This window comes from Vicugna pacos, chromosome 21 (assembly GCF_048564905.1).
Source record: "Vicugna pacos chromosome 21, VicPac4, whole genome shotgun sequence".
Classification (NCBI taxonomy): Eukaryota; Metazoa; Chordata; class Mammalia; order Artiodactyla; family Camelidae; genus Vicugna; species Vicugna pacos.
The window spans coordinates 31033166-31060605 of record NC_133007.1 but is presented as its reverse complement, the minus strand read 5'-3'; the positions used below and the strand labels follow the sequence as shown (position 1 = coordinate 31060605).

General features: G+C 55.2%; 2 protein-coding genes across 2 annotated transcripts; both read right to left on the bottom strand.

The window, feature by feature from the left end:
- Window positions 1–13262: 13262 nt before the first annotated feature.
- On the bottom strand, window positions 13263–15396 carry FOXL1 (forkhead box L1). The gene has a single exon (XM_072945925.1). The coding sequence runs from the start codon at window positions 15207–15209 to the stop codon at window positions 14169–14171; it is 1041 nt and encodes a 346-aa protein (XP_072802026.1). The 5' UTR covers window positions 15210–15396; the 3' UTR covers window positions 13263–14168.
- Window positions 15397–23715: 8319 nt separating this feature from the next.
- Window positions 23716–26565, bottom strand: FOXC2 (forkhead box C2). The gene has a single exon (XM_072945924.1). The coding sequence runs from the start codon at window positions 26061–26063 to the stop codon at window positions 24558–24560; it is 1506 nt and encodes a 501-aa protein (XP_072802025.1). The 5' UTR covers window positions 26064–26565; the 3' UTR covers window positions 23716–24557.
- Window positions 26566–27440: the final 875 nt, after the last annotated feature.

Genomic DNA, 27440 nt, shown 5'->3' with positions numbered 1-27440 from the left:
GTGGTAAATTAAAGGGTTTATCATTCCTGTCCCTCACTTGGCCATCGGCACGGCTCCTGGATGCAGAGCGGGCAGGACCAGGTCCTGGATTTGGGGGAGAGGGTCCTGACCAGTCTTCAAAGGAACAGGTTTTGCCCATTTCACAGCCCACTGAGAATTCACAGTTCTCTAATTGTGAACCAAACATGAACCTTTTTTCAGCTAGGGAGCTCATTTATGCTTGGCAAAAGGCAACATCTCATTTCAAAGCCAGGAAAGGAAGACTTTAAAAGATTTAAAACCCAACTCCGAAATCTCCTTGGACATCAAATAGAGTTTTGTTTTGTTTTTTTTTTTTGAAACAAGGTTTTGATGAGTTAAGAGCAAATGAATCAGAAACATATGGATTAAATTCCCCTTAAAATCCACATGGGTTTAAAAAATGAAGGGGAATGGAGCTCGGCAAATATCTTTTTCGGTTTTTATCAAACCCCAAGCATTTTAAAAACAGCGTGAGATGGTCAGCAAATCCAAAATGCAGCTGAATTCATCCAGTGCTGACAGCGGGCCTCGGGAAAGGATCCGCTGAACAAGTTGGGGATGCCACGCCAGGGGGCTGGCAGCATCTCCTTCATCCAGCAAGCTCAGGTCTTCCCTCCGCACACCGGAGAGCTGTGAGCGGAAACCTCCAGCTAACGGTGCCACAAAGGGGTTCTGGTCTTTGTAGAGGCCCGTTCATCTTGATAACTGCATTCAAGGAAATTGCAAAAGGCAGCGTTTTCATTTTGTTTTGATCCCCACCCCTAAATCTGAGACACCCTCCATACCCCTCCTGGTAGCATTTATGGGGAACCCAAACGGCTCTCACCCAAAGAACGTGATGTAGTCGCAGCTCTGTGCCTGAGATGGGCCGCCCCCCCCGCCTCAGGCTCTGGACAAAAGCCGAGCTGACGTTCTTTGAGAACCCAGTCCCTCTGGAGGGAGGTCTGCGGTCAGGCATATGTGCGGGGGGCCCCTCTGAACGCAGAGGCAGACAGACACCTGAAGTGTGTGACGATGGAGCAGCCCTCAGCCAGCCTGGGGCGAGCTCCCTTTATGACAGGCTAGGAAGCAGCGCAGAGGGCACCGGGCCACCCACGTAGGGCCACCTGTCCAGGTGTGCAGCAGCGATGCTGGCCGGGGCGGGATCCAAGCTTCCCAGTTCCCAGGCCATACATCGGCTGCATCTCAGAATGCGTGTTACACAACTGGAAAGCATTCTGAAGCATAACTCGTGATGAGAATCCTGGGTATGGTGTCCCAGGAGTGGGGCAGAAATGCGTCGGTGGCCTCGTGTTCCCAGAGCAAGTGTGTCAGTGCTACGAAAGGTGTGGTGCCTAATCCATCATATTTACGGAGGACCCGCCAAAGGGGTGAGTGGGAGAGCGATGGGAGAAGGGACTGGGGGCCAGCCCGCCTCCCGGCTCAAGCATGTAGCGCTGTGTGGTGACGGGCAGGCTACCACCCCTCTCTGGGGCCAGCTCACTGGTCTATAAAATGAGCGTGGGGCTGGAGGGCCTGCGTGAGTTTCTACACTTGGCAAGGCTGCTGGCGCCGGTCTGGCCCTGGGGAAGCGCCCGCTCCATGCCCACTGTTGTGATTGTTACGTGGTGCCCGTCACTGCAGATCCATGACCTCATCCCATTCCATCCTCACCACCGCCTTGAGGTCGTTACCCCATTTGAGGGATGAGACATCTGAGGCTCCAAGAGGCTGAATAACTTGGTAATGAGCAGCAGAGCCAGATTTTCATCTAGATCGGGCCGGCTCCCTGGCCACGGGAGCCCAGAAGGTGCCTCTTCTCTGGGGTGCACAGGCTGGGTGTTCAGCCTTGGCCCCTCGGCCAGCTCTGTGCCATGGACAAGCTGCAGGACCCGTCACCACCGTCCTGGCTGAATCCAATGCCTCCCACTCCTGGGACTCCAGTCCAGACTCTAGTCCCAGCTCTGCCACTTCCCTGCTGGGTAACCTTGAGCAAATTCATTTGCTGAGCCTCAGTCCCCTTGTCTGTAAAATGGGCCTGCTGTGAGTATTTACAGCACAAGGCTGGGAAAGATAAATGACAGAGGGCCTGCACTGCTCTCACTCGGCAGGGCTCCCAGCACATGCTAGCTGCCCGATAATTGTGCGGCTTAGGGCTATGTTGTCACTCCCCAGCGCTCCAGCCCCCACCTCTTGAAGTACAGACTGTCTCCATCGCAGGGTTCTGCAAGAGAGGTTTCCTTTCCACAGCTCTTCCCTCCTGCCCACCTGGGCATCCAGCCTCATGCCTCCCAGGACCTGCCCAGGACGGGGGCATAGAAATGCAGGGAAACGCCAGGCTCCCTTGTCTGCGTAGCTCCACTGACATTTGGGGGTTGGCCCTCACAATTGTTTGGTCCCTGAACCTGCCAATGGCCACATCCAGTCACGCTTCCAGATCCCAGGCCAAACGAACAGCCACAGTTCTGAGATGCCACCAGAGACGGGTCCTGCAGATGGGACGCATTTCTGGCCCAGCGTGATAGATACGGACTCAGCCTCCCTCCGCCTTGCCCTTCCCATCTGCAGGACAGAGCCAGCGGCGCCCGCTTCGTCCTCAGGGTGCGCCGTGCACACAGGGAGTGCTCGGAAAACGGTCTGCCCGCAGGGGCGACTCCACTCCATCCCCAGTCCAGTGTCGCAGCAAGAGCCAAGAAAACGAGATCAAACCATAAGCCATCGGCACAGGGATGAGTCCATCCCCCAGGCTCATCTAAGATGAAAAGACGTGCTTCGCTACGTCAAGATCACAGACCCATTAACTTTTAAAGCCCAGAGAGGAGGCTCAGGCCCTTTGAAGCCAACATAAATACAACTGTTTAACAGCTTACTTTAACCGTCCAGTGGGGGCCCAGCAGCTTAAATGGATTCATGCTGCCAGCAATCGCTTTTTGCGACACGGTGTTTGTTAGAAATTGGGGTTTTACTTCGCAAAATGTCCTGCGGTCGCCTCCGCTTTGTTTCTTAACAGCGCTGTCCTTATGTGAGTTTTCTTTGGCTTCCCAATAGAAGAGGAACAGATTCCTTTTGAAGTTTTTTATTGATGAATGAGCCGCTATAAATAACCCATCGTGGCAGCCGCCCGAGCTCTGAAGTTTACTCTGGAATAATAGTAGCCGAGGGAACCGAGGGCCGTTCACGGCAGCGTGTCATGAAATACTTTAATGGGCTTCATACTGTTTAACTTAATCTTTACAGATGTAAAAACAGAAATACAATTATTTTAACAACTATTATTACATATTGCTTTGCTAATGAAAACAAAGCCTTGGGAAGCACCGGGAGACACTGAGGGGGTCCTCAGGAGACCGCTGGACGCCGGCTGCGGGCGAGGAGCCCCCTGCGATGTGGGGACAGTTGGAGATTTTTGATTCCCCCCAAAGTCTCTTTCTGCCTCCCAAAACACACACACAACCACACACATGCAGCCACACACACACACACACACACGTCCTAATCACATGGTCGCACCGAGGGCAGCTTCTTGGAGCTGATTTCAGGCTCGGCTCTGCGGTATGAATTATGGGGCCCACGGAGAATTTCTGTTGCTGGGAAAGACAGCCGCTTGCTCTTAATGGAGCTCGAAGGACTTTTCCTGTTTCTCACAGTCCCCAGCTGCCACTCCGTCTCCTTGTTCCTAACCCTCCCCACCCCCCTCCCCACCACCCCAGCTTCCAAGAAGCACCCTCTCGCCAGAGGAGACTGGGATACAGCTCACTCAAAAACCTATAAATCCAGAGGTCGCGTCTGAGGCTTGAACGTTCTCCCTGCCCCGTAGGGACGTCGCGGAGATTAAAAATGGGACCCCTGGGTCTCGTCCACGGCGCTGTAAAGACTGCCCTCCTCTTTGATTCTTCGCGGAGGTCTTTGCCTGTGGAGGCGCATCCAGTTGAGAAATGCATTTTTCTCATGAGCTGCAACCTGAGCCCCCCCGACCCCCGCACTCCAGGCTGGGAGCTGGGAGCCCCCACTCGACCCTCCACCATATAGCTCTGTGCCTTGGGGAGCTCACTTCTCCATGCTCCTCGGTGGGGTCCTCACCAGTAAAATCAGGAGATCGTCTGGATTCTGAGCCATTTGGGAAATGACAGGATTGGACAGAGAGAAGTTAAAGATACTCATTTTGAAAGCTCAGCTGGAGACTGTGGCTTGTGTCCTCGGTGAACAGCAGACTTGACCACTAGTCCGTGGCTGCTCTAGACCCCCACAGCCCCCACCCCATAGTTGTGGGGGGAAGTGGGCAGATCCTTGAGAGCAAAATAGAGGGCAGCTCACTGCCAGGGGAGAAGAGCCAGGCTGTGGCCCTGGATGCCTGCCTGGCTCTGCCCATGTTTACAGGTCAAATAAGCCCCACCGCCACCCACCTGCCCTGGGCTGAGTGAGTGAAGGTGTGGAGAGCAGCCTCGCGTGGAAGGATGCATTTGGAATCTGGCAAGTGCCTTCCCGAGATTCTGCATCCTACAGGTAGTGACTGTCTACCATGCACCGAGCAGTCGGTTGCAGTAAGCTGAGGGACATTCCCTCCGGCAGGGGCATCAGACGTGGAGGAAGAAGCAGTCCTGTAACGAACATGTTTTGGACACCTGCTTGCGTGGCAGGCACTGGGCTGGACATAATAGAAAAAAGGGGGCACCGCAAAAAATGAGGTGACCTCTGCCCGCATAGCGCTCATTGCGTAGTGGGGAGGGACAGACGCAAGACTCGTTATTGGGCAAATAATTGCTTAACTGCAGTTGGGACGAGTACTCTAAAGAGCTGTAGAATTCTAGAAAAGTGTGTGAAAGGGCAGCCAGAGCGAATCTGTCCGAGCCGTCGGACGGGGCTGCGGCGGGGTACGCGTGGCTCTTTGCTTTTGTTGCTTTGTTTGTTTCGTACCGCTCTTAGAAGTGTGGCTCGTCTAACTTAAGATATGGATTTTGCAGTCTTGGTACCAAAACAATGTAAAGCCTGCCAATAGCTTTTGTATTAAATTACACACTGAAATGGTAGTATCTTAGATGGGTGGAGGTCAAGGAAATATATCACTAAAATCAACTTTACCTGTATCTTTTCACTTTTTCTTTTTAAAAATATGGCTACTAAAATTGCCACACTACTCTTTCTTGGCTCACTGGTCTAGAAGATCCAAAACTGCAGCCCTGATCAAGAGGCATTATAGGGTTTGAACATCCAGAGAGACTGGAAGAAAATGGTACCGTGTCCAGTGCCACTAGCTCTGTTCTTCAGGCGGGGGTCTCACCGAGGGACTACATGGGGTCTCTCAAACCTCAGGGATGTAAGAGTCGGATGAATCTCCGCTGGGGGTACTGTCTGTGCTTTGCAGGATGTGCAACAGTACCCCTGGTTCCTCCCCACTGGGTGCCATCAGCACGTCTCCCTTCGTTATGGCAACCAAAACAATCTCCATCGTTGCCAACAGCCCCAGCCCGAAACCAAACCCAGCTCTGCCACGGACAGTTACGAGACCTTGGGAAATGACTAAGCTCTCCAAACCTGCCACCTTACCTGCAAAAAAAAAAAAAAAAAAAGGAGGGGGACTATCATCCCTAACTCACATTCGGTGGGGGGGTAGTGAGTGAGTAACAGTGCATGCAAAGCACTCAGAATCGTCCCCAGCAGGGGCCGGGCACTCAGCAGATGCTACAATGACAATTAGCTCCTCACAGATCTTATCTCTCTTTTATTGGCTTAAGTTTGTACTGCAAACCCTCATTCCATTACACAGAAAGAAATTGCACGTCGCTCACAGGCTCTCTGCAGAGGCTGCCCAGGGGGGACTCTGGGCTGAGCTCCCAGGACTGAGCCCCTGCCTGGCACAGCAGGGCTGGCCCCCACGGAGGCCGCCCCCTCCACAGGTTGGGAGGACCTCAGTCCTGGGCAGCTCGCACGGCTCCCGGTCCCAGGACCACTTCCGTGGCCCCAGCATCACAGCGGGCACACCGCACCCCCTTCCCTGCCCACCCGGCTCCTGAGGTCGCACCTCTACACCGGGGGTGGGGGCCACCCTAGCACACAGAGCCGGAGACAAGCAGGCTTGTTCATTTTCTGTGTGAAAGAACGGGAATCTGCCAGGAAGTGGAGAGCGTTTAAAAGATTTTGAGAAGCCGTAAATGTCAACAGCGCGTGTTGACGCTGCTTCGCCCGCTTTCCCCACCTGAAGATAAGCCCCTCCAGGGTGGGACCAGGTCCGGTCCCTTTGTTCACGGCTAGGGTGTGTCAGAGGCCAGCACGTGACACTCACTCTTGGATGGATGGAGAATGACAAACTATCCTGGTGGCAAAGGCACTGAAATGTATGTGCACGTGCGTGAAACGCAGCGTGCGCCGCGCAGATGGAGTGAGAGAGAACTGGAGCTTTGGGAATAAATGGCCTGGATTTTTGATGCAGGCATCTCCTGGCTGTATGCTCTGTGCTCATCTATCGAGTGGGAAGACTCCAGGCAACCTTGAGGGCTTGCCGCAGTGATTACAAGAGGCCCCAGGTGGCGGGGTCCTGAGCTCAGGACCTTCTCTGGGGCAAGGCAAGGGGAGGCCATGAGCCCTGACCAATGGCGGCAGCCAGGCGACTTCATTCAACTTGAAACCCATTTTCTGTTTCTTGGTGCCAAGTGGTTCTTCCGCATAATCCGGGCACTTGACCCCAAGCCTTCCCTTCCTTACTGATATCAAAATTGCTGGTTCCCATGTCCGTGTGCCCGTGTAAATGGGGAGCACGTTCATGCCTGCCTCGTGTGAGGGTGATTAAATAAGAAAATGGCTATGAAGATTCTTGTACAAAAGAAGTCTTTTTCACCTCCCCGTTCATTTCTGGGCACCTTCCTGCGAATCTGTAATTATTTCAAAGCAAAAGACTTTTAATAAATAAATAAACAAATCTGTTTTCGGTTCACCTCTGTCTGTGGCCAGGCTGTCAGCAGTTAAAGGGCTGTGCCTTCCAGAGGCCTCAGGCCCGGGACGCTGCGTGTGCCCCGCACGGGGACTGCACAGCTCTAGGGTGGTGGCGGCACTGATGAAGGGGAAAGCCGTTTGCACTTACACATCTGTCTCTAGCTACGGTGCTATGAAAGGTGCAGAAATGTGTGACCTGGGGGGAACGCCAGCCGTGCTCCCCGGTGCTGGGATTACTGCAGGGCCACACACCTGGTCTCTTTTCAGCTCTCTTCTAAATGCTCCACGTCTCTTGTGTGGACACACAGCTTGTCCGACAAGTGTTTGAGTGACGGCGACTCTGCCCTGAGCGAAGCGAAAGGAAGCTCGAGGTCACGGAGAGAGGCAGAGTCTAAAACGACGACCAAGTGGAAGCTGAGTACAGATGCTCATAAATACGAAGGAGGAAAAAGAGACTCGCACGTCCCGCACCGCTCTCCCGCCCCGGAGACCCGCCGGTGGCGCCGGTCTGGCCCCGCGTCTGGTACCAGGCTCTCCATCCCGGCCCCAGAGCAGACCCCTGAAGAGCTTTCAGAAACACGCCAGCGGGTCCCACCACAGGCCAGCAGAAGGGGCACAGGCACTGGGAGGTCCTCCTGCGACACAGAGGTGGGCACACGGCCCCTGGTTTCTCCTCCCTTATGCGGAGGCCCAGGGAACCCCCGGAACAAGCAGCAGAGACAAGAAATGACATGCATTGGAAACAGATTTCTTTCTCCTCCCCTTCTTCCCCCTCGTGTCGCCGAGTGGCCCTTACAGACACTGGCCTGCCCTAGCCTGACGGTGTCTCCCACCCCCACCGCGTTCCTGCGCCCAAGGAAGGGGAGGAGCAGCCACTTGCCGGGCTGGGCACCCACCAGCCAGAGCCCGCATGAATTATTCATCAGCCCCCCCCAAGATGGAGCCCGCAGGGCCGGCACAAAGTCCAAAAATGTGGGAAAGTTTATTTATTTCTCCAAAACATTCCTGATTTGTAATGTGCTTTCTAAAAATGTCCGAGCTGACCAGACCTCTGCTATATTTAGCCACAGCATTTAAAGAAATGTTCCTTACGCTTTATAAGGCGGGCTGTGAAATGCATGAATTTCGGAGAAGCTGCACCCCAGTCTGGTCCCTTTGTCCCCAGGAGAGGGGTGGAGCCTCTCCTTGGCCTACAGGCCTTGTCTTCCTTGGGGGAGGGGGCAGAAATAAAGACTTTTAGTCCTTCCCAAGGCCCTTGAGTTCACAAGAGCTGGATGGCCAGCCCTGGGAGGCCCCTAGCTCCTGAGCAAGGCAAGGAAACGCCGAAGGACTTGCTCTCCTCGCCCGAGAAAATCGCTCCCTGGGGTTTCCTAGGACCCGCACCCTGTGTGGCAGCCCGTTTTGCTTTTGGTTTCACGTTCGTTCGAACGGTTGAATCAACTCGAGAAGCGTAACACTGCAAGGACGAGGTGAAAATGGCTGCCGGCCAGCCCGGGAGGAAGCGCTGAGAGAAGCAGTCCCAGGAGTTTCCAGAAAGCTCTAGAATCACGGACCATGAGCAGAGCTGTGGGTTCGTGATTTCGCTCCAGAACCAGGAAGTCACAAACGGACTTGTAAAGCACATGTGTTTAGATCAGAGGTGATGTCTGCGTACAGAGACAGGACCCCTGTTGCTAAGAGCCTCTCGCGTGCCGGGTACCTACGTGCAGAGACTGATCTAATCCTGACAACCGCCCTGTGCAGGAGGCGTTACGATTATTCCCCTTTTTTCTAATGGAGGCTCTGGCGATCGACCCCAGGACCTTGTGCATACTAAACACGCGCGCCACCGCTGAGCGACTCCCCCGCTCCGACTGTTCCCGCTTACAGATGAGAACTGGGGAGGCGCTGTCCCACGGACTTACAGCCGTTATTAAGTTTGCTCCGTACAACGGCTTGATGAGGCAGCTGCTAACCTTGTCCCACTTGTGCAGACCAGACAGTGAAGGCACAGAAGGGTGAGGGCATCTTGCTGACGTCACACAGTCCATCAGAGCAGAGCTGGGTTGTCAGCCTCTGTCTGGTGGGCTCACTCTTGCGAAGGCTAACGTACCCCTCCCCACCTTCACCTGAACATCAGATTACTGGCTGGTCATGTGTCAGTAGGCGTGGGTGGGAGGGGCTTCCCTCACTAGTAGGCTTGTCCAGAGAGACCAGGGGACATGTGGGACAGCAGACGGTGACTCTACCTGGAGAAGTGTGGCACCCGGTGCTGGAGAGGCAGGATGTTTGTAACATTCGCACTGAACAGCATGCGGACCGCGTAGTAAACCTGGTGTTGTCCCAGGTGACATGGTCTTGTGAGCAGCAGGGGGTCGTCCCCACTCTCCCCAGAGGGCCTGACCCAGCCACTGCCGCAGCTGAGACTCTTCCTCTGTGCCTGATCTCGTCTGGACCTGGGCTGGGGGACGCCCTCACCAGCCTGTGGGCCCCACGTTCTGGAAGAGTGAGATAGCATCCTTCACTTCCAGCCCAGTACCCAAGAAGGAATAGCTTTGTTTTAAATGCTCAGCCAACGGACACAAACCATGTCCAACCATTTGCAACACCCCGCCACTCAGCAAGTCCTCTCCAGGCTCAGAGATGAAGGGCAGACTGTACTGCCAGTAGCGGGGCCCTCAGGAGCTGAGTCCAGACCCCGCCCACCTAAGAGGGCCTCAGATTAGGGCCTAGAGCCACCTTCTCCTGGAAGCCTGCCAGACGGGAGAATCAGTCTCTGAGAATGCTGGATGCAGCTGCCAGTCTCGTCCCAGACATCCTAGCCTTGGCCCTTGGACATCGACAGTGTGGTCAGGGCAGCTGTAACCAACTGGCCCCGGAGGAAGGACCCCGCTGTGCTGGCCACGCTCGCTTCACCTTGGCCCTACCCAAGTGCGTTCTCCACCCGCTCTGGCCCTGCGGGCTGACCCCACGGACTGCCTGCCCTGGGTTCCCTGCAGGACTGGACTTCTGGTGGGGTTTAGCCAGTCAGAGGTGTCAACATGAGAGGAGAGAGGTCTGTTCCCACCCATACCAGCTCTGTGGCTGCATCCACATTCACCCTGCTCACTCCAGGGGTTCCCTCCCAGCCCACTCCCCTGTAAACAGGCCTTTCCAGTGGCCCATCCGAGTGGGTCTCTGTTTCCTGCCAGAACCCTGATTACATAACTGATGGGAAAAGGAGGCTGGGACCATGCCCTCCCTCCTTACTGCCAGGTAAACAAAGGCGCCTGAGGCCCAGGGCTTCTAACAGGCCTCCCACCCTCCCTCTAGCCACCTCCCAGGGGGAGAAGTGAATGTTGCACTCGGTCTTATGTGTCCACCAAAGTGTAGACCCTAGGCTGGAATCCTCATCTGGCCTATGAGCCACTTGCGTGGTTTTCCCAGTGCAGTTGGCATCTGGACACCACCGGAAGACACGGGCCCCCAGAGTTGGGCCCAGGCCCCACGACTCCCTATGGCCCCCCCTAGGGTGCTGTACAGTCTAAGGGGTCTGCCTGACCCCGCAGAACCCCAAGTCGGGGCCTCCGGATAACGACAAGTGTGGACAAGAACTTGCCACTTGGCTACTCAGGCGTAAAAACTGCTTGGAATGTGGATTAAAAGAATTTTCCTTTTCCAACAAACTCATGTGCTTCAGTTTTAATAATCAGCTCGGCTTATTATCACATGTATTTGTGACTCTGTGAAACAGCCCGTTTCACAGAAGCAAGACTCCAGCCACCATGAAGACGGGGAGTCCACCAAGTCGTGGCTCTCACTTGGGCAGCCAATTCCTGGAAACGGCACCCACTCTTGTGACGTTAACAGCAGCCCACCCATGTCCTGGCGGATGGGCTCTGGCCTCCAGCTGTAACAATAACATCGCGTGTGGCTAATTCGTTAACCCACACGTGAATATACACTGACCACTCTTCGTGAAATGACAGAGACCACAGGTGGGCCCCTTTCTGGGGAGATGCACTTGTATTGGAAGATGGCAAGACATATCCCATTCTGGTTCTGGAAAACCTCATGGAGCACGGGAGACCCAGGAGGGCATTAGCTCCCGCAGGAGCCAGCCAATACCCAAGACCAGACAAACCAAAAAGCCGCTGCGAAGTTCTCTTGCTTTTGTAAAAGTCGGGTCGGTAAAGGTCCCAAGTTGGTATGTCTTCCGAGATTCTTTTGTAAAGCCTTCGTTAGTTTCACTATAATTGTAGAAAAAACTAAATTCTTGCTTGTTCAAATTATATAGAAAAACAAAATCTTTCCAAAAGTACCAATACTTGGGTTAATCTAAAAGAACTCAGCACTTTGACTCTATGTTCCAATTATGCAAAAAAGGTGAATTTCTGAGCATTTGTGTAAGCAGCAGACATACACGCATGTGTACATACACACACACATGTATACGTACACATACATAGATATACACACTTGCTCATCATTACACCTGCACCTGCCATACCCCCCTCTATGATCAGTGTACTAATCAGTGTGCGTGTGCGTGTGTGGGTGTGTGATCAGGGCTTAAGCCAAAGGTCATTTACAGAAAACTCTTTGTTCTCTTTGTTTACATGAGAACACAGAGGCCATCCTCAGATTGCCAAAGACCAGGACGATAGGGTCGCTTCTGGTTTACCTGAAATAGAGCTGATTTTGTTTTTATTAAGAGTAGAAGCCTTTTCCTGGTCTCACTGATCCATAATTTGGAGCACATGATTAAAACTGGAACATTTGAACAGCTGTTTCAATTACTAAAACCCAAAGGCCCTCCTCCTCTTCGGCAGGAAGGAAGGAACGCACACGGAATCCTGCAGAACCATGGGAAACGGCCCCGCTGCCCCCCGCTCGCTGCTCTCCTATACCAGGTGAACGTGCAGACTGGCTCACAGGCTTCCTCTTTCTGAAGGAATACACACTCTTACCAAGCAGACACATACTCCTGCCTTTTTTTTTCTGTGCCATAAAAATAATGTCTGTACTATACTTTTTAGAATTGTAATTCTAAAATACAATCCTTTTAAAATGACAGTATTAGATTATTTGCTTCTCCAGACAACAGCCACATGTACATTAAAAAGCACACAAGATAGCAAATCAAACATAAAAAGGAAACATTGGAAACACGTTCTGTACAGCGAGGGGGTTCTCATCGTATTGCTGACATGCAGGCAGCATCCTTTGGTCCTGGGGTTTTCAGCTCTGGCCCTTGCAGTCTATGTGTGCACCCAACCCCGGAAGCCAGAGCCCCCCAAGATGCTGACGGGGTTCCCAGATGCAACCCCAGTCTCCCTTTTCCTGTTACCTGGTTTGTTTATTCCCACCCCCGCCCCATCCATTGAGCCAGTCACTGAGAGGTTAATGAAAAAACAACTTTATTCACGGGTGCTGAGACGTCGGGATAACAAAACATCCAATGATGGCCCTTGTACTACATTTTGAGTTAATCACAGTGACCCTGGACCTAAACCACAGGACCTCATCAAAGTTCTTAAAATCAAGGACACTGAAGCTCGCCGAATTGTTCCCACCAGCCTGGGCAGGGCGCGGTCACGGACACACATTTGGGTAGGTAGCACACGGCTTTCAGGATGAATTTTCAGAAAGGCAGCTCTGTGCCTACTAATTATTAAGTTATTACGCTTGTCCGAAATATCCTTTCCAACACGTTAACCAATAAGCTCTCTTGATGTAAAGTTCGTTTTCACTTTTATATAAGTCATGGAAACTGCTTGAAAAAGTTATTTCATAGACCTATCTCTGCCTGTCTCCAAGAACTCATGACTTACTGTGATTTTCCCACATCAGATAAAGTAACTTGGAGGCTCAGGGAGTCAAGTTTCAGAATTGCCAAAACAACCTAAAGAGAGATACCATAAGAGGTTACGTGCATTTTCCAAAAGTTCCAAGCTGAACCGGGCTGCGAAACCCTCAACTTCCATAACCAGACCTTTGTGGAGGTGGCTCCCTGCCTCCCGGCCCTGCACCAGACTCCTGGTCACCTCCATAAGGGGTTTATTTAGCTGCAGGCCCTAGGCCTGCCAGGCCGGGGCTGCAGGCTGGGAAGCCTCCCGCCAGCCTCCCGTTCCTTGGGGTCCAGAGAGCCGCCCTGACGCATGCCGTGCTCTGCCGGGCCCTGACCCATCTCTCCCTCTGCCTGCTTCCCACGTGTTTGCTTCTCCCAACGCTTTTGATCGAAAGTAGTCCTTCACTACACAATTCTAGAAAAGGTAACAACATCAAACCTAGGTCTTGAGAAAAACATGGGAATCAAAACTCCTCTGTCGCCCGAGACCTCTTCCCTCCCCCTGACGCACTTCCGGTGTCCTCAGAGTCTTTTGATCCTTTAAACACAAAAACGAAGAGATAGGAGGGCTGCTGCTGTGGGAAACACACACTGGGAAACATACGTATTGATCAACAAGCTATCATAATGCAACAAAATGCTATATTATATAGAGTGCACTTTCTTAATAGAAGTTGTTAATGTCGACGTTTTCACAGGGCGATCCTTACAGTAAAAAGAGTCAAGCGTTTAGCCAAAGAATATAGCATATTCCTTTCACGGTCTAGAAAGGACAAAAGAGGAAACTTCTCTATTTAAAATAAAAGTGTGGTTTCTCAGCTTTCACCTGAACGTTGGTCCTAAGTCCTCCCCAAGCCCTAGGATCTGCTAAGGAACCTGAAAAACAGGGGTCACTCCCAGCATCCCCACAACTGGGCTTCAGGGACAAACCTAGCTTCAAACACCCCCCACTCTGGTGGGTTCGAAGCCAAGGCCTAAGCCACTGCCCAGCCAGCAACGGGCAGATAGTGGCTCTCAGATAGAAAGGACCACACTGCGGCCATCTGTCTGCCCTCAGGTTGTCTGGGCCCCGTTCCCCCGACAGGCAGGACCTGCCATGAGTAGCTAGCGGAAGATCATGCCATCAGACTGACCTAAGGCCAAGGGAGTCTCCTGCTCCGGCAGTAGGAGGTCTGGGATGCCCGAGTCCTGGCGGGAAAGCGTCCTTTAAATCCCCGAAGCTGCTCTGGTTCTGGGAAGGTCCGCCTTGCGGGAGGCAGGCGGGGGTGTACCCATCTGTGCACAGAGGTGGATGATACTTCCCGGGATCCACACGTCCGCAGAGGAAATCATTAAAAAAAAAAAAGTGACTTCTTTACCCCACGGTGGGAGTCGTGGTCGCTCACAAGTAGCTCAGACCCAGGCAGGGGAAAGAACCGCGCCACCGCTGGCTTTAGTGGAAGTGAAGCACCGTGTCGGGGAGCTGCAGAGGGAAATAGGAGAGGAAAGGGATCCCGAGCTGGTAAAAGCCGCCCTGGACGTGCGGGTCCAGCATCAGGGAAGCGTTGAAAGGCGGACGGAGGCTGGAGGAGGTGGCCAGGAGCGAGGCGCCTAGGAAGCCGCCAGGGCCCTGCTTGGCGCCCCCCGGGAGCTCGCCCCCTCCAGCCGGCTTTTGCCCCTGCCGTTCCGCCAGGATGCTGTCTATGCTGAAGCTCTTGGACTTGTCCGAAGAACTCTTCGGAGAGCTGCAGGAGGCGGGGCGCGGAGGGGACCCCGGGCCATCCATCGTGCGCGCGGGCCGGCGGACGGCTACAGCCGCTGCGCCCTGGAGCGCGTCGCCCGCGTCCTCCTCTGCGGACGCGGGCCTGGGCCAGTGGAGGGGCGCGGGCGGAGAGGAGCCTTCCCGGAGGGGCGAGGGGCGCGCGGGCGCTCCCTCGTGGCTGGGGGTCGCCGGGCGGGGGAGTACTCCCCCGCTCCCCACCTCCGGCTGCGCCTCTGCGCCGCGCTCGTGCGTCTCGGCTCGGGCGCGCTTGGCCTCCGGGGCCCCAGGGCCCGGCTTGGGCTTCCTCTTCCGGCGCCGGTAGTTGCCATTCTCGAACATATCCAGGCAGCGAGGGTCCAGCGTCCAGTAGCTGCCCTTGCCGGGCCGCCCTTTCTCGCGGGGCACCTTGACGAAGCAGTCGTTGAGCGAGAGGTTGTGGCGGATGCTGTTCTGCCAGCCCTGCCGGTTGTCGTGGTAGAAGGGGAAGCGGTCCATGATGAACTGGTAGATGCCGTTGAGCGTGACCCTCTGCTCGGGCGCGTCCTGGATCGCCATGGCTATGAGCGCGATGTAGCTGTAGGGTGGCTTCTGGGGGGGCTCCACCCGGCCCGAGGCGGCCAGAGCGGCCGCGGGGGCCAAGGCCAGAGGCAGCCCGGGTCTCTCGGGGCCGTACAGATAGAGCATGGGCGAGGCGGCCAGAGCAGGCAGCCGGGGACTGAAGAGATGGCTCATGGCGAGCGGAGCCGGCGCTGCGCCCCCGGCAACGCAGACGACCCGGGTGGCTTAGGGACTGCACCCCGCGCCGCAAGGGCCCTCCCGGGGAGCCCGCCCTGCGTCTGCCTCCCGCTCTGCCGCTCTCCCCAGCCGCTGCGCGCTCTGTCCCTTCTTCATGGCTTTAAAAATGTTAAATAATTGTTGTAAGTTTGCTATTATATGTTGACTTAGCGCTGGAAAATAAATTGTCTATGATAAACAGTCGCTGTGTTCTCAGCCCACCCACATTAATTAAAATTTCATTGCTGAAAAACTCCAAGCTTTTCCCTCCACGTGTCTTTTTGATACCAGCCAATCGGTTTCGGGGTTATTCCTTCATTTGTTTATAGAATTAGTCTGTTGATAAGTCCGCCCACCCAAGTTGAATCAAGCTGTGTTTATTTGGAAAAATTTCCGGGCACCCAATATATAAACGCACTGATCTGATGTTTGAAATATCACGTCCACCCCTTGACGCTGTAAGCACACACAGTCAGTGAGGCAGGATGTGGATCTCCGCGGCTCAGAGCAGGGTCTGGCGGGCCAGGAAGGAGAGTGGAGGTGGGAGGGGCGTTTTACCTCTGGCCTGGGGGAGCCCCAAAACCCTAAGGCTTCCACAAAAGACCTTTTCTTCCCCCAGGCCTAATGGGAGCTGTAGGGGTGGGTGCCATAGCCTCACAGCTTGCCTTCTGAGGTCTTTGAGAACTCTCAGATATTTGGCGGGGGAGATGTCTGTCTCAGAGGAAATAGACGGGAGTCTGACTTGAAGAGTATGCGGCCCTCCTTGGAGAGATGCTCTGGATGCCCCCGGAGGAATTGGGGGTGGGGGCGTACCCCCTGGGGGCCTAGTATCCCAACAGGGGCAAGCCTCCACCTCAGGGCTCCCTGGAGACCTGAGGAAGAGGACTCCGGGAGCCCAGCTCGTCCCAAAGCCAATGGCATGGGGCACTGCAGAGTCGGCGAGGGTGTGCGGTGGTACCAGGTCCACGGCTCGGCTGGAGGAAGTTTCAGAATGAACCCCTTTGGAGAGTGGAGGGGGAGAAACGAAGGTCTTTCTGATGGGTCTGAGGTTGCAAGGGAGGAACACCATAAAAGGGGACTTTGGCAGCTGGCGGGGAGAGCTGGTATTTGCGAATGCGGGTCTCTTGCTTTATATCCTGCGCTTTCCTGTTTATAACAAGGAGGGGGTTATAACAACTTTACAAGTGCACGCAGCTGGCCCGTGATTACATTAAGCATTTGGGAAGCCTGCTCACTCTCCACCCACCCCACCCCACCCCCCGCCCCGCTGCCCACTCACCCTGGGGGGTGAGCACCCCCTACCCCCATCTCATTTTACATTTAGCCACGTCCATGCTTGAATCAAAACCCTAAATGATGCCGATGTAGAAGGAGGTGTCCCTTCCCCCACGTCACCGCATGGTGGGGGGGCACATAGCGTGACTAGTTCCTGTTTACGATCGCTGCTGAATATGGAAAGAAAAAAAGAGCTCTGGATAACTGAATTAGCATTTCATTTAATAAATTACACGAATGCCCAAGAGAAGAGGGAGGGGTGAGGATGGCAGGTGGGGGGCCCTGCCCACGAGCCCCCCCCCCGGAATTGGGAGACATAACAAACGTGCATTAATTGGAGGGGGGAAGTCTGCCACTGCTGCTGTAACAGGGAGGCGACCCCATGCTGGGGAACTGGCTGCCAGTGCTCAGGTCACCCCTGAACACCGAAAAGCAGGGAAAATCCTGCTCCAAAATGGGGAATCCAGAAGATACCTCATGTGTTTGGAGGTTCCGGATGGACCGTGTGGGGAGCAAATACATTTGAAATATGGAAAAGGAAGCCTCAATCAGGGTCGAAAAACCGGTTTGGGTGCAGGCAGGGCATGAGGGAATGCCAGGCCAGGGCGGGGGACACCTCCAGGCCTCGGTCCCCAGCGCCCATTTCTAACCTGAGCCATGGCCTTGGGCTTGGGTACGGCCCGCTAGCAAGAGGGGCAGGCGCTGTCTGCTCTCTGGGTGTCTGGCTTTCATCAGAGCATCCCTTTCACCCCCGAGATGGGAAGAGAACCTCAGTGTCCGCGCTTTTGCAACCCACGGGCCCCACAGTCCCCGGAGCCACCCAGCCCCTCCTGACTAGCAAGATCAAGTCTGGATCCCACTAGGTGTCGACTCTTAACAGATCCAGAGGAAGAAACAAACGGGTGTCGCTATGCGGATCCCCCACTCCGCACCCGGAGCCCTTCCTGGAGTTTCCTGGGCACCCGAAGTCCAGCACTCACACCCTGCCTTTCCCTAAAGGCGCTCTGCAGCCGCGCTCCTTCTAAACGCTAAGGCGAATCCAAGCTTGAATTCGTGCAATAATAAACACCGCCCAATTTGGGCATGGGCGGGACGCAGGCGGAGACCAGCGCGGCTGGTGGGCGGGGCACTGATAGCAGAGAGAATAACCCAGTTCTAGTTGCGGTTTGGAGCGGCCGGTCCAGCCCCCACGTGTTTGCAGCAGTTAGCAGCCTCTATGGGAGGCTCCAGCCACAGACCTCCAGCAGAGCGCCCCAGCCTGGCTCTGGGCGCCGGGAGAATCCTGGGCTCTCAGGTGACATGTGTAACTTGAACTTAGGAGAGGACTTTGTAGGAAGGAACCCCGAGCTGGGACTTATTTCCGGGGAGCGCAGGGCAAAAGCACAGAGCGCAGGAGCATGGATGCGCCCTCGTGCGGAAGCCTGGTGGGTGAGGACGGATCGGCGGCTCAGTGGGGATCAGCCAAGCCTGAGAGACAGCTGGCCGACTGAGTGTCTCAGAGAGCCAGATGAGGACACTGCAAGTCCCTTGCAGGTTCATAAGCCTTCAGATCCCAGAAAGGCACCTTCATCTCTGAAGTCAGTGGGAGTGCAGCTTCCAGCCTGCAGAAAGGCCCTGAAATCACACTTCGGGAAGGACCGTGGCGGTTCCCAACTCTGGGGCCCAAGCACAAGTAAGGTTTGTTGAGGGCTAAGAGCAGACAGTACCATTTCCAGCTGCCTGGCAGAAAGCCTGCTCCTTGGGAAGGCCAGGTGAGCGAAGGCCAGGCACCAGCCTGGCCCAAAGAGGCCTCAGGGGAAAAGGCTGAGGGGAGAGAGACAGGAGCTCCTCCCACCCCACCCCCATCTACCCTTCTTCCGCTCCACGGGTAAATTAAAAAGCAGGCATTCAAGTTAACGATGATGGCGTCATATTTCCAAATATCTGCTTCACTTTTCTAAGTGGGAAGACAGGTAACAAATTATATACGTGTGTGTATACACACATGAAGAATGGATGATTCTACCATACATGTGAGAAGAGTGAGGGTGGAGAGATGCAGGGATCCCTCAGCCCGGTCTCCTTACTGACGACATAAAAGTGCCGGAGAGGAGGTTGATGAAAAGGACAATATTAATAACTAATCATGATTTGAAGACTACTACGTGCCAGCACTGCTGTAAGTGCTTTCCTCGTATTAAGTCCTAAGGAACAGAAATCTTTATCATTCCCATTCCACAGACCAGGAAACTGAGGCCAGAAAGTTAACTCACCTCGGGTCTCCTAGGAGGAAGTGTTCCAAAGACAGGAAAACAATCACGTTATAGTAGCTATTGTGTGTGGATGCTAAAGGCCCAGTGGAAATTCTCTTGAGAACCCTGGCAGCGTCTGTGAAAGATGGGGTGGGGGGAGTGGATTCACCCATTTCACAGATGATGAAACTGAGGCTGGGCACAGACTACCTGAAGACAATGGAGGTAGTAAATAGAACAGGGATTGGAACCCACAGGGTTTCCTTCACAGGTGGATTCTCTAAGGTCGGACACCCTCAGGTGTCCACAGAGGCTGAGAGGTGTGTCTGGAGTAATCAAAGGGGAGGGGCTCTCTGGAGAGGAGAGAGAGGTGGGCCCCCAGAGCTGGGAGATTTGGGACATTGTAAGTGGGAGACGCAGTCCTTTATATCCTACCAAAACCAGAGAAGCCCTTTCCCCCCTACCCACGTCTCCCCCCTTGAAAGGATCAGGGAGCAGTGTCTTTTGCTCCTCTTGGGAGAAGTGAGCCATGAAGCTGATGGTTGGCCAGTCAGCTAATGCTGATTGAAGCCCAGTGAGCAGGGGCAGTTAGGGCCTGGGCAGGGCCCTGCCCAAGGATATTGCATTTAGCCTGACATATGCAATTAACTGAGACCCAACAATCCTTCCTCTTCTGTTATCCAGGTAAATCCAAATAGCTAACAGTCCTTACTGTGCACTAGACAATATCAAAGCACTTTCCCAACGGGCGTTGGGCCCACTGATCCTCACGATAACCCTATTCGTGATCCATCATTTTTCCAGTTGAGAAGTGGGTCCAGAGAGCTTGAGGTAATGTGCCCGAGGTCATGTGAGCCCTCAGTTGACCTGTGCATAGGCCCTGAGTTGGTGCATGTGGATTCAGCTTAGAGAGAAAGTCCCCACTGGGGAGCCCGTCTGTAAAAATAACGTGAGGGCAGCAGGAGCGCCCCAGAGGGGCTGTTGGATACATAAGGCACAGGGCCAAGGGCCACTGAGCCTCCGTGAGGTAAGGCGGCCTCTCTGGCCTCCACGACTTCCCAGCCCAGGTGGCCATAGAGACTGAGCACACAGCAGTACCCCAGGCCCAGAGGACGGAAGCCCCCCAGTGCTCCCCAACTCCACTCCCTTAAAGGGACCATGGATGCCGGCCAGCTCATCAAGCTGGCAGCCCACCCGCTCCTTCCATTTCAGTTTTCACACCCTCACAGCCCCAGGATAAAACCCCCGCTGACCCGACACAGGAAAAACCATGGCACCAAAGAGACGCCTACAAGAATCAAACCCCATGCAAGCAACGCCCTTCTGCTTTTGCTGCAGAGCAGAAACGTTGCAGAAGGGTGGGGAATGCTCGCGTAAGCTGAGGCGGTGGTGTCTTCCCAGGAGCAGCGGCTGTCCCTGTCCGAAAGGCAGCTGCCCAGCCTTCCAAACTCCCTGCAACTTTCCGCCCCTGCCTTGCATGCCTGTGTAGAAAAGCAAACATTTCAAATGCCTTGGTGAGCTGAGGCCATGGAAGGAAGAGGCAGGCAGGGAATGCTTCTCAAAGTTTGGGAAAGCATGTCAAGTATGTGGTGCCAGAAGGCACTTGGATGGCTCTGACCAGTGCGTCTCACTCACCTGGAGTGGGGAGTCTGGCCCCCCACTACCAGCCATCCTCGGCCTGGCCGCACCCAAGGCATCCAGCCTCAGGTCTCTACTGTCACTTCCACCACACCCTGGGCTGCGGGAGTGCATGGTCCTGACAACACAGGCACACATCCCCTGAGGCTCTGAGACCCCAGTGCTTCCTCCAGAAACTTGGTTCTGCTCACTCATCAACGAGTGTCTTTTCTCTGAGTCGCTCTCTCCACCCACCCTCAGGTTTATGGTTATTATGGTTATTATCAATAACTTCCCATTGGCCAACCTTGCCCAACACCCCTGTCCAGGTTTTTGGATTTGGGGTGGGGATGAGGATGGAGGAAGGAAGCACTCAGCCACGGGGGTCATTTTCCACTGGAACCTGGAAGCTCTGCTCTATGCTTTGAGTGAAGCTCACAAGCCTCTCTCAGGCCAAAAGGTGACTCCCAGGCAGCCTTTTTGGGGTAAAGGGGAGGAGATGGACCCCAAAAGATTTATGACCCAAATGCTGAAGTTCCCAGGACTCGAGTTTTTTTCTCCCTCTAACTTCTGACCTTCATTTCTTGCTGGTAGGGAAGGAGAGCAGGGTAAGTGAGGGGTGGTGGCTGGAGCCGGGCTATGCAGGAAGGAACAGCTGAGGTGCCCAAAATGCCCTTGCACTCACCTGCTCATTTTACAAGTGAGAAGACTGACCAAGGCCAGGGAGGGGAGGAGTTTGTTCACACAGTGAGATGTGGTCCTCTAACCCCAGCCCAGCGCTCCAGAAATTAGAGGATGCATGTTGCCACCAATTTTGGGTCCTAGGGGCAAGCCACTTGAATTAGGGCAGTGAGGGCCACCCAGCCACAGACCCAAGTCTGGCCGTGGGAGAGTGGCCCAGCTTTCAGCCTCTCTCCCTGAAAGCGGGGAGCTTGGGGTGTCTCTCAAGTCTTACAAGAAGCAGAGGCTATTCCAGCTGCAGCCTCTCCAGGGCTTAGAATAAGCCGGATGCTCAAAGGCCACCGGGTCTCTCTGGCCGCCGGCGTCTGTCACAACTGGACCCTGTTAGAGACACAGTCCACCCAGCCAAGGCCAGTCAGGGACCCAGGATTAACTCCGTGGGAAACAGGCTCTGTTGTGGTGTTTGGGTCGCTTCCATTTTATTTGCAGTATTTTTGACACCTGCTGAACTGGTCTTCCTGGGTCAGGTAGGAACACGGCTCTCAGACAGCTTCATGCGGACGGCGTTGAGTGAGCCGCCGAGCAAGGGGTCCCGGCAGCCTGCGGCCGGCATTCCCCGGACCTCCTTTCCCCCTTTCCGGAAGGGCTCCCGAGGAGCGCGGCGAGCGGATGCGTGGACGCAGCCGCCCCGCGCCCCGCGCCCCGCGCAGAGCACGCGCGCCGGCGGCGGGCGGCCGGGCGGCGCCGGGGCTCCGCGCGCTCAGCCCGGGGCCGGCCCTTCGCACTCCGCGGGAGCAGCTGACGCCCCGCGGCCGCGGAGCCCCTCGGTCCGCGCCGGCTGCTGAAGGCCGGGCGGAGCCTGGCTCCGAGCGCAGCGCCGCACGCGGCGGCCTTCCCTTCCGGCGCTGCCCGCACCTCCCCGGCCGCCGCGCCCCCGGGCCTGCGACGGCGGAAGCCTTCGGGGTCCGGCCTGACGGGCGCCTCCTCTCTGACGCCGCCGGCGGCCTGCTGAAGCCCCCAGCACAGCGCCCCGGGTGCCCACGTTCCCAGGGGAGCGGAAGGGCCCCTCGCCGCGGCCCGCGCGGGGTGCAGGAACCTTCTCGATCTACCCGCTCGGGCGAGTGGCCGGCGCACAGCGGGGACTTGTTTAAGAGGCCTTCCCCAAGGTAGGAGGCCCCGGCGCGCTGTCCCGGGCCGACCAGACCTCTGACCCTTCCTTACGATTCTCTCTCCGCGCTTTTCCCCGTGTCTCTGAGACCTCCTGTGCGTTCCCCATCTTAGGGCGAAGGCAGGCTTTCAGGGGGGCCTCTCTGAGACACCTGGGGGAAGGCAAAGCCAGCTAGACCGCTCTCCTCTGCTGCGCGAACAGCAGAAAGCAAACGGGAGTCAAGCGAAACCCGCTCCTCCCTCTCTCTGGTCGCCTCACGCAGACGAGCTCGGCAGCCCACGGCCCTGCTGAAAAGCAGGCACCCAGCGCGGGCTCACCGCTTCTGCGGTTGTGAAAAGGCATACAACGCAGTCTTTGAGTCTCAACCAGGTGCCACCCCTGGGACCACAGATGAGAAGAATCTGTGTCCCACAGATGGGGACAATTATTATGCTCACACTTTGCCCAATTCTGTTCAGCATAACATAGAGACAAAATACCATGCTTAAAACAACTTAACACCCAGGTTACGGTCAAGGCCACTGCATCAAGCAAAATCACCTTTTGGAAAATCACCATCTTCCAAAGGTACAGCTCACCTGCTGGGGTGGGAACTAATTCCCAGTTTGGGGCTCTGGCCCCCAAAGTCACACACAGAGACCAGGAGGGGAGTTGTGTGTTTTGGCCAGTGAAACATATAATAAAGCCGCCCCCCCCCCGCAGCCACACCTCACAAAGGTTGCATTGCTATTTAAAATTTGGAAGATGAGATACCAGAACTGAAAAGAAAAATAATCTATCATTTGAAGTCCTGGAAGAGTTGACAAATCGAAAACTCTTAAAAGCATTGTACATTATTTTTGAAGGGCTATAAGGTTAAAATTTTTTTCACTGCAATAGGGTAAAGATGTTGAAATCAAATCAAGAAGTAAAGAGGTCTGAAATTCACCTCCGATCTGGCCGCCACCAGGAATGGTCATGAAATGGTACAAAATCAATCCCATTTGGATTTTCGCCATCCCAGTTCAAATTCTTTTCTGGAAAACCTTTAAAGTGGGGAAGTAAGTCCGCATTTTAGGAAATCAAGGGAAAGCAGGACTCCCCCTGGTTTGCTGTTAGCAAATGGAAAATGTTTATCCTCCCCTCTGTCACCTCCTAAATTGGAGATGGCTGGACACGGGGATGGAATGGTACTGTTTGTTTTGACTATTGGCATGTTTTTCTGCATTTAACAAAATGCTTTGCAGCAAAGGACATTATGGCACACAGTCCTTCAGGCAACCACGTCCAGCCAGGACTGTTTCTTGATTGCCTTGGTCAGGGTGGGACTCTGAATTAATCGAAAGCCTTTTCTAACACTAGCAAGACAGGAGGGGGGTTCCCCCAGTCCCCTGTGATCATCTGTAGAGGTCTACACGTTTACCCACCTGTGTAACAAGAATAACAAAACAGGTGGATTCATGAAATCACCTTAGTTTTTTTTAATTTGAGAATACAAACACACTGTTTGGACTTTGGGCAGAAAAACAACATGGGTTTATTTTAAGGCAAGTACAACAATTAAGACCACGTAAGACAAACACAGGTGAAGTTAAATTTTTAGTTTTTTTCTTTTAGGAATGCTTGGGGAGGACTCTACTATACAACACCATCACACTTTGTAAATAAAAAGTATCAGATACTTGACTTCTTTATCCGCCAACAACAAAAAATAAATTATTTTCTTGTTTTGTGAGAGACCTACAACTGGGAAAAGAATTATATCTCATAATTGTACAGGGGGGGAAACCCCACATAAGTTTCTTGAATTTTCAATTTGGCAGTTAGAAATGGTTGGGCAACATGAGAAATTATCCAGTGAACTCAACTTTAAATATTATATTAATGGCTCTGAACAACAACAAAAAATAGCCTGATTACAAATCCACACATTTGTACAGCACGGTTAGAGAAATTTAAAATTACACACAACAAGTACATAATCTGTAGAGACCCGGGGTCTCTACAGAAAGTCATTACTGGGTCGCTATAGGATTTGGTCCATAAGTTATAATTTTGAAACCCCGAGTGGAGCAGTGAGCACAGCCCTCCTGGAAGGGGACGCGGAGTTTTAAACCAATATTCATTTCGCTGGGCCGCGTCCCTGTACAGGGGCTTCTTGGGGTCTCAGAAACGGGGCGGCGAATTAAAGTTACCTGCAGCTTCGCAGAGGGCGGAGGCTGGCGCGCGCGCGCTCTCTGCTCCCGGGTCAGCGAAAAAGCGGTGGGCATGTTTTGGGTTTTTTTGCATCTCTGCTGCCTGAACTGTCTGAGTGGGTAGCGTCTGGTAGGCATAGCCGGAGCGGGCCGGGGCAGGTCAGTATTTCGTACAGTCATAGGAATACGGGGCCGCGTGGCGGTAGAGAGATGGCGTGGATCTGTAGGGCAGCTGACAGCTCGCGTTGCTGCTCACCTGGGGTTCCCCAAGGGTCGAGTTCTCAATCCCCAGCCGGTGGGAGTTGAACATCTCCCTGACGTTGGGGAAAGTCTGCTGCTGGGCTGCGAATGTGTGGCCGGGGAGGTGGTTCAGGTCCCCGCTGTGGTTGAGATACCAGGAGGCTGCCTGGGCCGCGGCGGCCCCGGGCTGCGGCGCCGGCTGGGGCTGGGGAGCCGGCGGGGGCGGCGGCGCCTGCGGGTGGTGGTGGCCGTGATGCTGGTGGTGGTGGCCGGCGGCGGCGAGCGCGCCCTCCTGGCCGGCGGCGAGGTTGAGGGCGCTCAGGGGCGACGTGGGGCCGCTCGGGTGGTCCGAGAGGGCCTCGTCCAGCGCGGGCGGGACGCACATGTGCGCCGGCCGCTCGGCCCCAGTGTACAGGCTCATGGCGCGCATGCTGCACTGGTAGCCCCCGGCGCCGGCGGCCTCCAGGCCCTGCGCACACGGCTGGCCGTAGGCGGCGGGCGGCGCGGCGGCGTAGGGCAGCGCCAGCGGCGGCACCACCAGACTTGCGCGCCCAGCCGCAGGGCTCAGCTCGCCTCCCGGCGACGACGTTCGCAGCGTCATGATATTCTCCACGCTGAAGCCGGGCAGCCCGTTGGGCGCGCCTGCGTGGTGCTCCGGCAGCGAGCCGTCGGGGGAGCCGGCGGGCGTGGAGGCCGCGCTGCGTGGGCTGCCCTGCAGCGCGCTCTCGGGGCTCAGCGTCTCCACCTTAGTGATGACCGGCAACGCCGGCGACGCCGCCTCGCTCTTGATCACCACCTTCTTCTCGGCCTCCTTGGGGGCGTCCGCTAGGGGGGGCCCAGCCGGGGCGCCCTTGGACGCCGCCGGGGGCGCCTCCTTGAGGTGGGCCCGCTCCTCCTTCTCCTTGGGAACGTCCTTCTTCTTGAAGCGCCGCCGGCGCCGCAGGAAGCTGCCGTTCTCGAACATGTTGTAGGAGTCCGGGTCCAGGGTCCAGTAGCTGCCCTTGCCAGGTTTCTTGTCGTCGCGGGGCACCTTGACGAAGCACTCGTTGAGCGAGAGGTTGTGGCGGATGCTGTTCTGCCAGCCCTGCTTGTTCTCCCGGTAGAAGGGGAAGCGGTCCATGATGAACTGGTAGATGCCGTTCAGGGTGATCTTCTTCTCCGGCGCGTTCTGGATCGCCATGGTTATAAGCGCGATGTAGCTGTAGGGCGGCTTCACGAGGTCCTTGGGCGCCGCGGGCTGGTGGTGGTGGTAGGGCGCGTAGGAGCGGCCCATGCCCGCGCCGTACTGCTCCGGGTGGCCCGAGTAGACGCCCATGGGGCTGGCCATGCCGCCGTAGCTGCCCGCTGCGCGGTAGTAATTCTGCTCGCTCAAGTAGGGCACCACTCCCAGGGCGTTGGGGTCGGACACAGAGTAGCGCGCCTGCATGCTGCGTCCGAGACGCCACCGCCTGCGCGCACGGACCGCGAGGAAGGCCCTAGGAGAGCGAGCGCGAGCGAGAGAGGGAGGAAGGGAGCCGGCGCGGGGAACCCCGGGCGCCTGGAAGCCTCAAGGCTGAGCTAGAGGAGGCGCCGGCGCTGGGCGCCCGCCTTCGGGCCGGGAAGGGACGCTCGTTTTCAGCGGACCGGGCGGAGCAGCATCCTGGAGGGCGCGCCCCGGCGAGCGCAGCGCCGGCCCTTGCTCTCTTGCTCGCTCTCGATTCTCGGCGGGTGGCAGCCCGGGCGGGCAGGCGGCCGGGGACGGAGCAGAGATGCCTCGCGCGCGGTGGACCGAGGCTGGCCCCTCGGTCCGCGTCAGGAAAGGGAGGGCGGCTCTCCGAGCCCCCCAGTAAATCGGCAGCCCTGAGGGTCAGCGAGCCGGGATCCAGAGTGCTGCCCTGCCGAGCCCGGAAAAAGAGGCAAAGTCCCTTTTAGGGATTGGGAAAAGTTTCAAAAGTCTTCTTGCTGAAAGCGAGTTTTTACTTTGCTCCGGCCACACCCCCTCCGGGAACTTTGGACCAATAATCCAGCCGCTCTGGGGACTTGGCGCCAATCAGGATGAGGAGCGCCGGAATCCGTCGGCTCTAAGACCCAGCCGCGCAGAATCATACTTCACTGCAGCTCAGTCTTAACTTGAAAAGATTTTTTTAAAAAAGAGTTATATCTTATTAAAATTTATTTTATTATCACATTTTGGTTAATGGGCCCACGTGCCCAGAGGGGAAAAAGAACTGACGCTCCTTTGCAGATAAAAGTTAGTCTGAGATATAAAATCGAATTGATTAATGTGGTCCAATATCTCCCCAAAGACCTTGTAAGTAGCACAGAACCTGAGACTATTTTTTCTTATTAATGAGTGATGAGGCGAATAATTAGATTTCCTAATTATCGGGGCCCAGGTGTAATGGATTCCAAGCGAACGTGCTGGTTGGAGTGGAGTGGAGTCCGCTGGGCGTTGTCATTATTAAAGCAAAATAATAATAATAATAATAATAATCAACGGGAAGTTTCCAGGCTTAGGGCCGTCAAGAATGCCCTATAAAGGTTTTAGAGGCAAATTATAGAAACCGAGTGGCCCTGACCCCCACCTGAGGAGGCAGGCCGAGGCGTCCATGGGGGAAAGGCGCAGCGGGCAAAGGAGCGATATCCTGAGAATATAATCCTCTAAATTCGCCGTGGATTCGTTAAATGGTCCACGATATCGGGAACAATTTTGTGGGGTTTGGGGAAGAGAGTGAAATAATTCTACTCGTTCCCCCCTTCCCGCTCCCGCGTAGACGCTTGCGCCCACCGACTCCAGCCTCGCAGCCTCTCCACGTTTTCCCAG

Coding starts and splice junctions, on each gene's coding strand:
- FOXL1 (XM_072945925.1), bottom strand. CDS start 15,209: ATGAGCCATCTCTTCAGTCCCCGGCTGCCTGCTCTGGCCGCCTCGCCC.
- FOXC2 (XM_072945924.1), bottom strand. CDS start 26,063: ATGCAGGCGCGCTACTCTGTGTCCGACCCCAACGCCCTGGGAGTGGTG.